This window comes from Diabrotica virgifera, chromosome 2 (assembly GCF_917563875.1).
Source record: "Diabrotica virgifera virgifera chromosome 2, PGI_DIABVI_V3a".
NCBI lineage: Eukaryota > Metazoa > Arthropoda > Insecta > Coleoptera > Chrysomelidae > Diabrotica > Diabrotica virgifera.
Window position 1 is genome coordinate 104249220 of NC_065444.1, and position 14681 is coordinate 104263900.

Here is a 14681-nt window from a genome sequence, read left to right on the forward strand (position 1 = left end):
TAAAATTTTTCGCTCAAAACGTTTGAGCAGGTCTTGGTCATTCTGAGTAAGTGACCAAGTTTCTGAACCATATGTTAGCACTGGTCGTATTAGTGTTTTGTAGACAGTAAATTTAATTTTTCTAGGTATTTTTGAGGCCATCTGTCTTCTTAAGCCATAGTAGCACTTATTGGCGAGCACTATTCTTCTTTTAATTTCTTCACTGACATTGTTATCTTTAGTCAGCAGCGAGCCTAAGTATGTGAAGGTGTCGATACCTTCTAGTTCTAGGTCGTCAATTATTTTTCTTGCAGGTGTCGGGTTGCTTGACCTAGTGCAACACATATATTTGGTCTTTTGAACATTTATATTTAGCCCCATTCTCTGTGCAGATTCTCTTAACGACCGAAATGGTTCAGTCAGAGATTCTTTAGATCTACCTATGATGTCTATGTCATCTGCGTATCCGACAATTTGTACTGATTTGTTAAAGATAGTACCATTCGTATTAATTTGGGACTCTCGAATTATTTTTTCTAATGCCAGGTTAAATAAGATACACGTTAGTCCATCACCCTGTGTTATGGTCTATTTTCACGCAAAAGCCGACTGCAATTTGCAGCCGTATGTCAGTCAATATTTATAAACTTGCTGTGATCAGCTACCGTACTACAAGAAAATATGAAAATAAATAACTCTGAATTGGTCACTACTAGTTAGACAACCAACAGTACCCTTGATAACACAGCATAATTATCAAACAGTATTTTGGGTGGCATAGTCACTATCACAAGGGTCTGTCATTGACACCGACGCGAAAGGTTTTACTTTTTGGTTGAAGGTCAGGAAGTCAAGTTCACGTGCCAGTGTGAGGAAAATTTGGGGTTTTCCTTTGAACGCTTTGAAAGAATAACGTGAAAAATCGGATAGTTGTGGAGTTGATGTCTGGTGGGTTTTAATTTTGTTTGTCGGTCAGCCGATGTAGCGGACTTTTGCTGAGCGGAGGCAAGGGTTGGAAACGTATTTTCTATGCCGGTGTGCTAGGGAAATTTTATATTTTCCCGGATAATCACAGCCCTCTTTGAGGTAAGTTAAGATAGATCTCGTTATAATGTAACCCTTTTCATTTTCCTCAATTCAAAGTTGAATCTTACTTCTTTATTTCTTTACTGTCACTTGTTAATTGTTTTTGTGGTAGAATTCGAACGTAAAAAGAGCGTGTAGTTTACCTATACTGTCTTTCACTTTTTGTTGGTGTTAAGAACTTTAAAATTTACAGTAACAACCGGTGGTTGATGATTTTGAATAATAATAAAATTCTGACTTAATTAATTAGGCCGGGTAGACAAAAATCAAAATTTGAATAAGAATGTTGTCGGCAAATTAAATTTTTGCTTAAAATATGAACTATTTGTAGGGTGCAAGTGTGAGGTCCTAGGTATACCTACCCAAATATATTAGTCTTCGCATGGCATAGGGTTCTGCCTAAGGTGAAGTCACAATGATTAGATACCAAGCTTAACAACTGAAGTTTGGCTATGTAAGTAAGGGAAAGCAGAAATCGAAAGGTAGGAGGATTTTTTTTTTTTTTACTTTGGAGTATTGGAGTTTCAACGCAGAAAATTCTACACAGTGATTATGTTAATATCGTGCGGTTAAGTGGACTGAAACATTATCACTTTTCGTTAATTTTAATGTTGTTCATACTTTAATAACATTTTCTATTTTGTTTTTCCTTTTCTTTTTTTTTTATATATAAATTCTAATATCAATGTGAGCCTATATAGATCTATAAGGAGCTTAATACCGTAACATGTATGAAAACAACCTTGGTTACATTTAAATATTTAATAATATTAACTTAAATAATTATGTATTATAAAATGTTTTTTTCATGAGATTAGGATTTCTTTTAACTTCTGATATTTACCTATTTATCGGTTAGAAGTAAGTAATTTTACTTAGTGGTATCTGGGGAAAACCGATTGGCGCAACCGGGTTAATATTATAAAAGATATTTAGGCATTAGGTACTTAGGTACGACTCACGATATCGCCTTCTTCTGAGCTAAGCCGGAATACCACTGTTAAGGTCACCGTTCTTAGAATCCTATGATCAAAACTCAATTTTCAATTTTTTTTTTATTTTTTTATTTAACCAGCGCAGCGGTAGCAAAGACCGTAACAAGTGGCGCCCAAACGTGATTTTTTATACAGTGTGCACCATAACTTATGCATAGAATTTACCAAAATAATTTAATTTTATTCATATTTCATTTATTCATTTAGTATGTACCATTAATATATTCTAAATAATCCAGTATTATTTATCACTATTTACATATCACAGTGATATTATCATATTTATATTGTATCGAGTCTTAATTTAAGAGTCTACACACTTAAATTAGTTGTTGCGGTGTCAAAATATTAGTAAGAATTCTTTAGTACGGTATTGTGCTTTATACATTTCCACTTAGAATTTGATTAATTTTGCTTGATAATCCAATTTTGACTTAAGTAACGACTTATATGGGTAATTATTTTAAATTTCCCTAAAAATTTTAACAGTTTTATGGGTTTACTAATTTTGCTTTTACTGCTGGTCCTTTATATTTTTTTTGAAGGGGGTGAGGAAATATAAATAAATTTTCTCTTCTTTTTTTTATTATTTTTTTATTGTTGTAAAGTGATTTGTGGCTCGGACTGTTTACCCAAAATGGATATTTATAGGTTACGTAGCGACGAGTTAACTTATGAACTCACAAGTAGAGGCTATGACATTGGAGACGGTAAGGTAGAGACTAAGCGCAATTTACTACGGAGTGCTATAAAAGCAGAGATTTTAGGAAGAATTAAACCCAGAACGGTGGAATTCGATCCCGTATCGGAATTAGGTATTTGTTCCGGTAAAATTCAGGAAATAGTAGGGGACTTAGAACAATTCGATATTAATAACGTTAGATCTGAATATGCTAGGATTAACACCAGGTTACTTCATGTTAGTAGAAGAGTGGAAAATATTTGTGCTCCTTTAGAGCTTAGAGATGAGAAACGGAACATGATGGATTTAATGAAGGACTTAGTAGTTAATTTAGAGACACTAGTTACAGGTGGTACATTAGAAGCTGTCGGTCAAGATGACCCTACGTCATCTTCCAGCTTATTGGATGCGAGTACAGACGAATTGGCAGACCTTTTACATAGATCATCGGCGATAGGAGAAACAGTATATGGTACAGAAACGAATAATCCTAATAAGTTAGCTTTAAATTATACCCAAAATTGTAATACGACTCCTTCAGCGACTTGGTCAGGAAATTGGATGCCCAAACGAACATTACAGGAATTTGACCCTCTTTTTAAAAATATTTCGTCTAGTTCAAAACCTAGTTTAAAAACTAATACAAATAATACTACTACAAGTTCAGCTCAGCAGGTTCCTACTATTAATAACGTTGTTGTTACAAGTAATGATTACGGTCACAATGCTGATAATGACTTTTTTAGACCTAGTATTAATATTCCTGGTCCGATAATTAATCCTTCGTTGGATAGTAACAATGTTTCTACAATGCCAGCTTTTAATAGATTTACTAATAGGACTATACCTAGTACTAATCATATTCTTGAATCAAATAATAATCAGTATCTTGGTACAAATAATATTCCTGGAAATTTTGGGAATACTCCCATTTCTTCAAACATTATTCCAAATAATACAAACCATGTTACTTTTGCGGAGGATATCGCTCAATCGTTAAGAACAAGCTACGCGGAGGTACCTAACATGCATAGGACAAATCCGGATTATAATTTTCCCAATAATAATTTAGTAAGTCAACATTCCGGTAGTAGCGGTAACAATTTTTATCCTACACCTTCTGGTAACGTTCCTTCAGATTTAAATAATTTTTCAGGCTTTGTTTCTCAACTAAATAATAATTATAATAATTTAGGGGGTAATACGACTCAGCCGAAAAATTTTTACACTCCTGATAATTATCCAAATCTTAACACAGCTTTCACTACTAACGTAGGTAATTCATCACATTTTGGACAAAATATTTCAAGGAATAATTTAGGTTATTTGACACATCCAAATGAGGTGTCCGATAAATGTATGGCTAAAAATTCAGAAATAAAGGTACCCGATAAATTTGTAGATGTGGGTAAATGGAAGTTAAGTTTTGACGCGACTTCTAGTGTAACAGACTTCCTTGATCGTCTTGAGGAAATGCGAATTTCGAGGAATATTTCTGAAACTCAAATGTTAAATAGTGTGTCGGAATTACTGAACGGCGACGTAAATATATGGTATCGTTTCGCCAGGAGCAAAATTTCGAGCTATAGAGAATTTCAACAAGTTTTGAGGAACACCTTCTTGCCTAGTAATTACGAGGAGAAAATTTTAGAGATTTTGAGACATCGTACCCAGGCTACGGGAGAAAACGTAGTTATCTATGTTGCATATATGGAAGGACTCTATAACAAATTGGCTACTAAACCAGACGAGATTTCGAGGGTCAGACACATTAAGAACCGTATGTTGCCATATATTCAATTAGGTTTGGCTGGAAAACCGGTTAATACCATAGATACCCTGATTTATGTCGGTAGAGAAATTGAGGAGGCACATGCAAATGCGCAGGAATATCGTACTCCACCTGTTAATCCTCGTAATTCTGTCGAACCAGGATTAGAGTATAGGCGACCGAACTTAAGGGTCTCTGCCATTAATAATTCAAGACGTTCCAACGGCGGATATTGCAATACGAATTCTCAAAGTGGTCCAGTAGGTCCTTCGTTTACGGGTACTACTTCAAATTCTGGAGCAGAGGTAAATGTCACAGCGTCAACTACCAATACTAGTCCATCTTCATCTGCAGATGTTAGTGCGGTTCCCACGACTTTAGTTACTAGGGGTAAATGTTACAACTGTGGTAAGATTGGTCATTTCCGAAGACAGTGTGCCCAGCCAGCACGTCCTTTCTGTTATCGATGTAAAGAGCCGAATGTGAAGATTACGAACTGTCCTAAGTGCTCGGGAAACGAGTTGGCAGGTTAGTAGGCAGTCACCCTGGTAGCCTGAGCAATTTTTCAGTGGCTAATGAGTTTAATTGTGTACAGGTAGCTACCCACTCGGTCGATCCTCCTTCTAGTGATCTTAGGGTAGTAGATTGTGTTGATAAGTCAGTGCAATCGGTTTGTTTATCAAAGTCCGTCGTCTCGACTCAGATGCGGTTGGTTTTGGATTATATATTTGCAAGTTTGCCAGACGACAATAGGCCTCATCTTATCGTAGATGTTTTAGGTGTAAAACTTAGAGCTTTGCTGGATACGGGAGCAAATTTAACAGTTTTTGGAAGTCCCGGTTGGGATATTTTAATGAATTTAGGTTGTAAACTTTCAGCTACAGAGATCAGGACTTGTCGTGTTGCCAATGAAGCAGCTTGCGAGGTAAGTGGTACGGTAGAAATACCATTTCAATTAGAAGGACGAATTAGGGTCTTAAAAGCGTATGTCATTCCCGACTTACCCCATCACTTGGTGTTAGGTATGGACTTTTGGTTGGCCATGGAAATAGTCCCAGATTTCAAGAACCAGAGTTGGTCTTTTAATGTTGAACAAGATGAGGGTGCGACTTCAAGTTTACAAGTATGTCCCATAGCTAGTGTTAAGCTCAGCAGGACGTTATCTGATGAGCAGTCAGCACGATTGAACAGGCTGGTCGATAATTACTTCGAGACCGTAGGGGGAAAATCATTAGGGAAAACTACTCTTATTGAGCATAAGATAGTTCTTACTAATTCAGAACCAATCAAAATACGTCCATATAGAGTTTCTCCAGCGATTCAACAAATGATCGATAAGGAAGTGAAGTCGATGCTTGAAGAAGATATTATTGAACCTTCTAAATCAGCGTTCTCTTTTCCGGTTGTCATGGTTCCGAAAAAAGAAAAAGGCTCGTATCGATTCTGTGTTGATTATAGGCAGCTGAATAAGGTTACGAAGAAGGACGCTTATCCCATTCCCTTTATTGCTGGAATACTTGATAAGTTAGGAAACGCCCGATACATAAGCTCTGTGGATGTCAAGAGCGCTTTCTTCCAAGTTCCTGTTGCCGCAGATTCTAAGGAGTATACAGCTTTTTCGGTACCTGGTCGTGGTCATTACCAATTCAAGCGTATGCCTTTCGGTTTATCTAATAGCTCCGCTACTTTTCAGCGACTAATGGATCGAGTGTTAGGCCCCGAATTAGAACCATATGCTTTCGTCTACTTAGATGACGTTATAATAGTCACGGACACATTTGACAGACATCTCGAAATTCTGGAAAAAGTTTTCAAACGGTTGTCAGGTGCTGGTCTGACCTTGGCTAAGGACAAGTGTACGTTTTGTCGGAAGGAGTTAAAATATTTAGGATATGTGGTAGACGATTTAGGTCTCCACTGTGATCAGGATAAGGTTAGGGCCATTCTGGAAATACCAACACCCAAAAACATAACAGAAATTCGTCGCCTAATAGGCACGGCCTCGTGGTATAGGAAGTTCATACCTCAGTTCTCGTCAGTAGTTGCACCGATTACGGGTTTGCTTCGAAAGAACAGAAAATGGAACTGGACCGAGGAATGTGAGGATTCCTTTCGTAAGATTAAGGACTGTTTAGTATCTGCTCCCATCCTAAGTTGTCCAAACTTCTCTAAGCCGTTTCAGCTTCAGACGGACGCCTCGGCGTATGGTATCGGAGCGGTTTTAAGTCAGCTGTCAGATGATGGCGAACACGTAATTGCATATGTGAGTAGGTCCTTGTCACATACCGAAAGAAATTACTCTACCGTTGAGAGAGAATGTTTGGCGATTGTGTGGTCCATAGAGAAACTGAGGGCATATTTGGAAGGTTATTCTTTTACCGTTGTTACAGACCATCATTCTTTGACGTGGTTATATAAATTACCACAACCAACTGGGCGACTAGCCAGGTGGATTCTGAGACTCCAACAATTTGATTTTAGGATTGTACATCGCAAGGGAGCTGAAAATGTCGTTCCAGACATGTTAAGTAGGGCCGTCCCGAGCATTGACGTTGTCGATTTAGTGCAGTCGCAAGATGATATTCCGGAGGTTAAGGATCCATGGTATGTCAAACAGAAGACGTTAGTGGAAGAATCTCCTTTAAAGTATCCGTTGTGGCGAGTGGCCGATGGTCGATTATATAAGTATGTGGCGAATCGTTATTCGAAACTTGTAGGATTCGAATACGATTGGAAGTTAGTGGTTCCAAGAGATAAACGGAAAGATATTCTTCGGAAACAGCATGACGATCCAACTTCTGGTCATACTGGTGTACATAAGACTTTTCATCGAATATCTTCAAAATTTTATTGGCCTAAAATGAAGAGTGATGTCGGCAAGTACGTAAGGAATTGTCATACTTGCATCGCTAGTAAACCCGAACAAAAGGCTCCAGCTGGTCAATTATGTGGAAGACCTGACGTATCGAAACCATGGGAATTAGTGTCGGTGGACATAGTAGGTCCATTTCCCAAATCAACCAATGGATATCTTTATATTTTGAGTGTACAGGATTACTTTACCAAATTCTGTATTTTCCAACCTATGCGTACGGCAAATTCGAAAACCATCTGCAAGATTTTGGAGGATCACGTATTCTTACTTTTTGGAGTGCCCCAGAAGCTGCTGACCGATAATGGGAAACAATTCGTTAGCAAGGAGTTTGTGGATTTTACAGGTTCATATGGTGTTGATCTTATACGCACTGCTAATTATCACCCGCAAGCTAACGCTTGTGAACGTCAGCATAGGACTTTAAAGACGATGCTGCGCTCCTATGTAGCAGACAACCACCGTCAGTGGGATCAGTACCTGCAAAAGGTAGCGTGTGCTATTCGCACTTCCATCAGCGAGACTACGAAGGTAACTCCTTTTCTGGCAAATTTTGGCAGGGAAATAATTGTTAATGGTAAAGATCATTCACAAGGCGTTTCTAACGAGTCCGTGGTTGCAGAACCTGCGAACCGACCTAATGAATTGTCAAAGTTATTTAAAGATATTCGCCAGCGGCTGGATAAGGCCTACCAGACTAGTAAAAAACGGTATGATCTCAGGCGTAGAGATGTAATTTATGAAGTAGGGCAAAAGGTGTGGCTTAAAAACTATGTACAGTCCGATGCGGCAAGTTACTTCACAGCATCATTAGCGCCAAAATTTCGCGGACCCCTAACAATTTATGAAAAAGTCAGTCCTTGGGTATACAAGTTAAAAGACGATAAAGGTACTAGCGTAGGAACTTGGCACAGTAAAGATTTGAAAGCAGATATCACTGCTGTTTCAACTCCAACTTAAGTCATCTTATATGGTAGATTGTAATACTGATTTGTCTAGATATGGGTTTTTTTTAGTAAGTATACATATATATTTTTTTTTAATAGAACTCCAGGAAACTTTAGAGCACATAGTTTTGTTCTAGGCAATTTTGCAACGACCTTTTCCTTTATAGGTGTTCGTTGTCACGGATTTTTTTTTTTTTTTGCATACATTGCCAAGAGAGTGATATCTCTACAAAACGAGCTGTGGGTAAGATTTTTTTTTTTTTGAGTAAGTGATAGAGTATTAGAACCTTATAGTTATTGAGTATAATTCTTATCTCAGATAGGACTTTTTCTAATGTTACAGATACTGAGGTATCTTTGGCAATGCAAGTTACCGATGATGTATTAGTTGTGTACATGCAGGTTTTTTTTTTAGTATGGAAAAGTGAATTGATTTGGAAAATTGTCGATCCCTATAGGATCAAAATTTTGGCTATGATTTTTTTTTGTGCTGTAACTGGTGATTACCAGAGGCCATGTAAAGGGTCCCGATTTCAACAGTATCAAAGTTGATTCTGATAGTCTAGTTTTTAGTCTTATTTTGTAAGGATACTAACAATAGAATTAGAAAAATGCTTTTACTCCCGTCAGTGGCTCAATATATTCAAGTCCACGCGCCTTTCTGGTTTCAGTAGACATTAGTGTTCACTCACAGTTAGGTGTTGCAATATTATGGATATCATACTCCTTAGGGGCGAAGGTTTAACCAACCACACAAATTTGAGGCCATCCATTTTTTTTTTTTTTTTTTTTTTTTTTTTAGGAAGGGGTGATGTTATGGTCTATTTTCACGCAAAAGCCGACTGCAATTTGCAGCCGTATGTCAGTCAATATTTATAAACTTGCTGTGATCAGCTACCGTACTACAAGAAAATATGAAAATAAATAACTCTGAATTGGTCACTACTAGTTAGACAACCAACAGTACCCTTGATAACACAGCATAATTATCAAACAGTATTTTGGGTGGCATAGTCACTATCACAAGGGTCTGTCATTGACACCGACGCGAAAGGTTTTACTTTTTGGTTGGAGGTCAGGAAGTCAAGTTCACGTGCCAGTGTGAGGAAAATTTGGGGTTTTCCTTTGAACGCTTTGAAAGAATAACGTGAAAAATCAGATAGTTGTGGAGTTGATGTCTGGTGGGTTTTAATTTTGTTTGTCGGTCAGCCGATGTAGCGGACTTTTGCTGAGCGGAGGCAAGGGTTGGAAACGTATTTTCTATGCCGGTGTGCTAGGGAAATTTTATATTTTCCCGGATAATCACAGCCCTCTTTGAGGTAAGTTAAGATAGATCTCGTTATAATGTAACCCTTTTCATTTTCCTCAATTCAAAGTTGAATCTTACTTCTTTATTTCTTTACTGTCACTTGTTAATTGTTTTTGTGGTAGAATTCGAACGTAAAAAGAGCGTGTAGTTTACCTATACTGTCTTTCACTTTTTGTTGGTGTTAAGAACTTTAAAATTTACAGTAACAACCGGTGGTTGATGATTTTGAATAATAATAAAATTCTGACTTAATTAATTAGGCCGGGTAGACAAAAATCAAAATTTGAATAAGAATGTTGTCGGCAAATTAAATTTTTGCTTAAAATATGAACTATTTGTAGGGTGCAAGTGTGAGGTCCTAGGTATACCTACCCAAATATATTAGTCTTCGCATGGCATAGGGTTCTGCCTAAGGTGAAGTCACAATGATTAGATACCAAGCTTAACAACTGAAGTTTGGCTATGTAAGTAAGGGAAAGCAGAAATCGAAAGGTAGGAGGATTTTTTTTTTTTACTTTGGAGTATTGGAGTTTCAACGCAGAAAATTCTACACAGTGATTATGTTAATATCGTGCGGTTAAGTGGACTGAAACATTATCACTTTTCGTTAATTTTAATGTTGTTCATACTTTAATAACATTTTCTATTTTGTTTTTCCTTTTCTTTTTTTTATATATAAATTCTAATATCAATGTGAGCCTATATAGATCTATAAGGAGCTTAATACCGTAACATGTATGAAAACAACCTTGGTTACATTTAAATATTTAATAATATTAACTTAAATAATTATGTATTATAAAATGTTTTTTTCATGAGATTAGGATTTCTTTTAACTTCTGATATTTACCTATTTATCGGTTAGAAGTAAGTAATTTTACTTAGTGGTATCTGGGGAAAACCGATTGGCGCAACCGGGTTAATATTATAAAAGATATTTAGGCATTAGGTACTTAGGTACGACTCACGATATCGCCTTCTTCTGAGCTAAGCCGGAATACCACTGTTAAGGTCACCGTTCTTAGAATCCTATGATCAAAACTCAATTTTCAATTTTTTTTTTATTTTTTTATTTAACCAGCGCAGCGGTAGCAAAGACCGTAACACCTGTCTTAGTCCATTTTTGCAATGGAAGGGTCTTGAGAAATCGTTCTGGATCTTTACCACGCTCTCTGATCCTGTGAGCGTAAGTTCAGTTAATTGGACAATTGCCGTGTAAAGACAGAAAAGGTATTGATTATATTAAGGGTGTAGTAAAATTCTCACTGGTATGAATATGTAAACATGACAATGGCATCATTAACTTTAAAGAGATGGCTTATGAATGTTCTTGGATACTTGTTACTTGTATAATTGCATTATTAATTTAGTTAATTAATGTGATAATTTTTTCACTAACAATGTATTCAGTCATTGTAATAATTCATATACTGTACAACAAAAACTAATACTCAATCGAGAAAATAGGAAAAGTTATAAAGTGATTTTTTAATAATATATTGTTACTATGGAACGCTTACAATTTTCAACATCTTTAACAACAAAATACTTGAATCACAAAATTTATCCTGGTATATTCTCTTCTTGGATCTTCCATAAATATTAAACAATAGATAACTTTTTCAAGTTAACGTCTTAAACCAATTATTTATCAAATACACTATCAATATAATTTAATCAACAACTCAAAATATTCCCTATGCCATGTCGAATATTTAAAATTGTCACTGTTTTGTCACCATATTCTATTTGACTCGGTGCGTTGTTTGACGATAGCGAATGTTCGATTTGGAAAATATCACTGCAGAAATGGTGTTCATTTTTTTTCGAATCCCAAAAAAGTAATAAATATTTAAAAAAAATTAAACGCAGAATGAAAGACTAAATTATTATCGAGGGCTGAAAGTCCCTTAGAATAAATAAAAAGTTTCTTTTGAATAAGATATTTGAAATTCAAAAACTACATTATATCTTCTCTTAGTTTTTCACCCCTGTAACTTATTAAAATAAACATTATTAGAAGGCTTCAGTGACTTTCGGCCCTTGGTAAGAACGTAATCTTTCATTATGCGTTTAATGTTGCCATAACAAGAGATCCAGACTGAAGAAGAACATCCTGGCTGCGAAATCTCGTAGTGTATTACCAAAAGATATCTTCTATGTTTCGAGCTGACGTAGACAAACTTATTATTTCTAACATGATCGCCAATAATCGGACCGGGTACTGAAACAAGAGATATGTACAGAGTGGGCCAAAGAAAAGAGCCCACCTCGATATTTGGCAGTATGTATTCGATTTTAAGAAAATGAAGAAACAGGTCGATTTTTTATCTAAGGGGGACACATTTTTACGATACATACATCCGTCATTTGTCAAACCCCTCCCTTCCAGTTCCCCCACCCCTTATTTTAAAATAGGAAATAGGGGTCGTGTGCTACCTCACTTGAAAGGCTATTCAATTGTCTATTCAGTAATATTAACATTGACATGATTATTTATACAGGGTGTCCAAGAAAAATTATTTTGAATTAAATTAACTGACACAAAAAGAAGAATGTAGGCAATTTCTTTAACTCAAAATATATTCTACTACTGACGGAAAACAGAGAAAATGTTTATTTGACAAATAAATATTATTTTTCGCTAAAATTCAATATTCAGCCTGCCAAGAGGCAGATGGTGGCAGCCTTAACATTTAAATTAAGCGAAAAGCAATGTTTATTTATCCAAAATCATTTTTTTTCTGTTTTTGGACAGCAGTGTATTTTGAATGAAATTAATTACATTTTTCGTTTTGTGTCAATTAATTTAATTAAAATATTTTTTTTGGACACCCCGTACAAATAATTATGTTGATGTTTATGTCACTGAATAGAGAATTGAATAACCTTTTAAATAAGCTAGCACACGACACCTATTCCCTATTTCAAAATAAGCTGTGGGGGAAGTGGATTGGAGCAGGTTGTCCCCCTTAGATAAAAAATAGACCTGTTTCGTCATTTCCTTAAAATCTAATTAATACTGCCAAATATCGAGGTGGACTGTTTTCTTTGGTCCACTCTATATATGAGATAAATTTTATTCTTAATTATTAAAAAAACTGAAAATAATCGGTTTGGTTTTGATACCGTTCTGAAAACAGATCATTTTCATTTTTTTTATACCATACTCTGTATTTATTGGAGTACAAAAAGATAGGGTTTCATATGGGTAATCTGCGATGCATTGTTGGAATATTTTCCTAGCGTCGCCCGTTTGATACTTTAATACCTGGGTTAACAGATTACTTGATTCGCTGTCGACATTCATTTCACTCATTTAATTATTTTTATTACTTAAGAAGTAAAAAATCTTCCTCTGTAAATGGTATATAACTTTATTAAATTTTTTTTTCTAAAAAAGATCCAAGTTGGAATCAAAGTAAGTACATCACAAAGCACATCCATCATACAAACGTTTTCGGACTAATCAGTCTATCATCAGGTTAGACTACAGATCCGAAGCAGTTGAAACTAGTTACAAAATTAGGACATATGACTTTTCAAATACAGAATTTGAGCCATCTACGCTAAATTAAAAGCGACAGTAAGTCGATCTTTAAAGAATAAATTATTTTTATAGTTAAAGTTTAAAGAAAATAAGACACCATTTTAATACAACAACAATTTATTCTCTAAACATCGACTTAGCTTTGTATTTAGCCTATTTGTAAGTTCCCCCTATTAACCGTTTGAACTAAATTTTTGAAAAATCGTATAGGGTGCTGTGAAAGTACAATGTTTGTGCAAATTTTTTAACGAAAAATACAGATCCCATTCTTTAAAATGGCATTAATAAGATTCCTTAATTATTATAAACAATTTAGCTGTGAATTAAAAGAATACATATGGCTTAACTTTGTCCCAAATGAACCCAGACTAAATTTTCTTTTTTGAAAATTCGTGTTAAAATACTAGGTTCTTGAATATATAAAATGATTGTTTCTACAGATAATGGTAGGTGAGCAAAGTATGCTAAATATGCAGTCACTCGAGCGCTTTGGGGACCTATTGGGTTGTGAAGAGTAGGTCCTAAAACCCAAAAAAAAAAATTAAGTAAACTTTTCCATTTTAGTGGAGACTAGTCCATTTTTAATTTAATTTTCCATTTCCAACATTCGTTTTTTTAGATTATAGCGCCATCTATCCATAACTCGAAAAAATGTCTCGAATAAAAGTTATTTATTTTTACGTAAGGAATCCAAACCTGCAATAAAAAATGGGGGCTCCTATTTAATATTTTAAAGTAACCCCCTACCCCACCTCCGTGGGTTGTCTTGCTTGGTGCCATTCGATAGATTTTTCAAAAATATTGAATAAGTGATTTTTTCAGTTTTTCGATCTGATGTTCATTTCGCGAAATATTGCGGGATTTGAATTTAAAATATTAAATTTACCCCTTACCCCTCTCCGTGGAAAGTTGTGTTTGGTATTATTCGATAGATTTTTGAAAAATATTGAGTGCTTTTTTTTTATTTTTCGATCTGTCATTCATTTCGCGAAATATTCGCTATTTTTTTGTGAAATTTTGGGACTCGCCCATTTCCTTACGTCCCGCTCAAATTGTCAGATTTTTAAAATCTACACTGTTTTGCATGTACTTTCGAGTTTTTCTAAGGATAAATTTTATTTCGACCCCCCCCCCCCTTAACGAACTCTGCTGCATTAAGAGGCAATATATAGTAGAGGTTTATTTTCAGGGTACAAGGTTTCTCCCCATGCAATAATCTGACGCGCTCGAGTAACTGCAAAAATCCCCGCTTGGGCTCCCCTAACATAATAATTTTAAAAATATTCTAAATGTTTATAAACTATAAAATTTTAAAAATTTGGCACTAGGATTTTTGACTATGTATATTAATAATTTTTTTATCCTTTTTAATATAATATATTGATACTATCACTCTTCTACTTTCATTTGGCATACTCAGAATTGCCCTATGTTCATTATTTTCTGTCTTTTGTTAGTGCAAAATAAAGGTCTCTGGGATAAAAAAGTAG

General features: G+C 35.4%; 1 protein-coding gene across 1 annotated transcript; it reads left to right on the top strand.

The window, feature by feature from the left end:
- Nucleotides 1–564: 564 nt before the first annotated feature.
- On the top strand, nt 565–5046 carry LOC126880158 (uncharacterized). The gene is made up of 2 exons (XM_050643912.1): nt 565–1065; nt 1397–5046. Exon 2 carries the CDS (start codon nt 2698–2700, stop codon nt 5044–5046), a length of 2349 nt encoding a protein of 782 aa, XP_050499869.1. The 5' UTR covers nt 565–1065; nt 1397–2697.
- Nucleotides 5047–14681: the final 9635 nt, after the last annotated feature.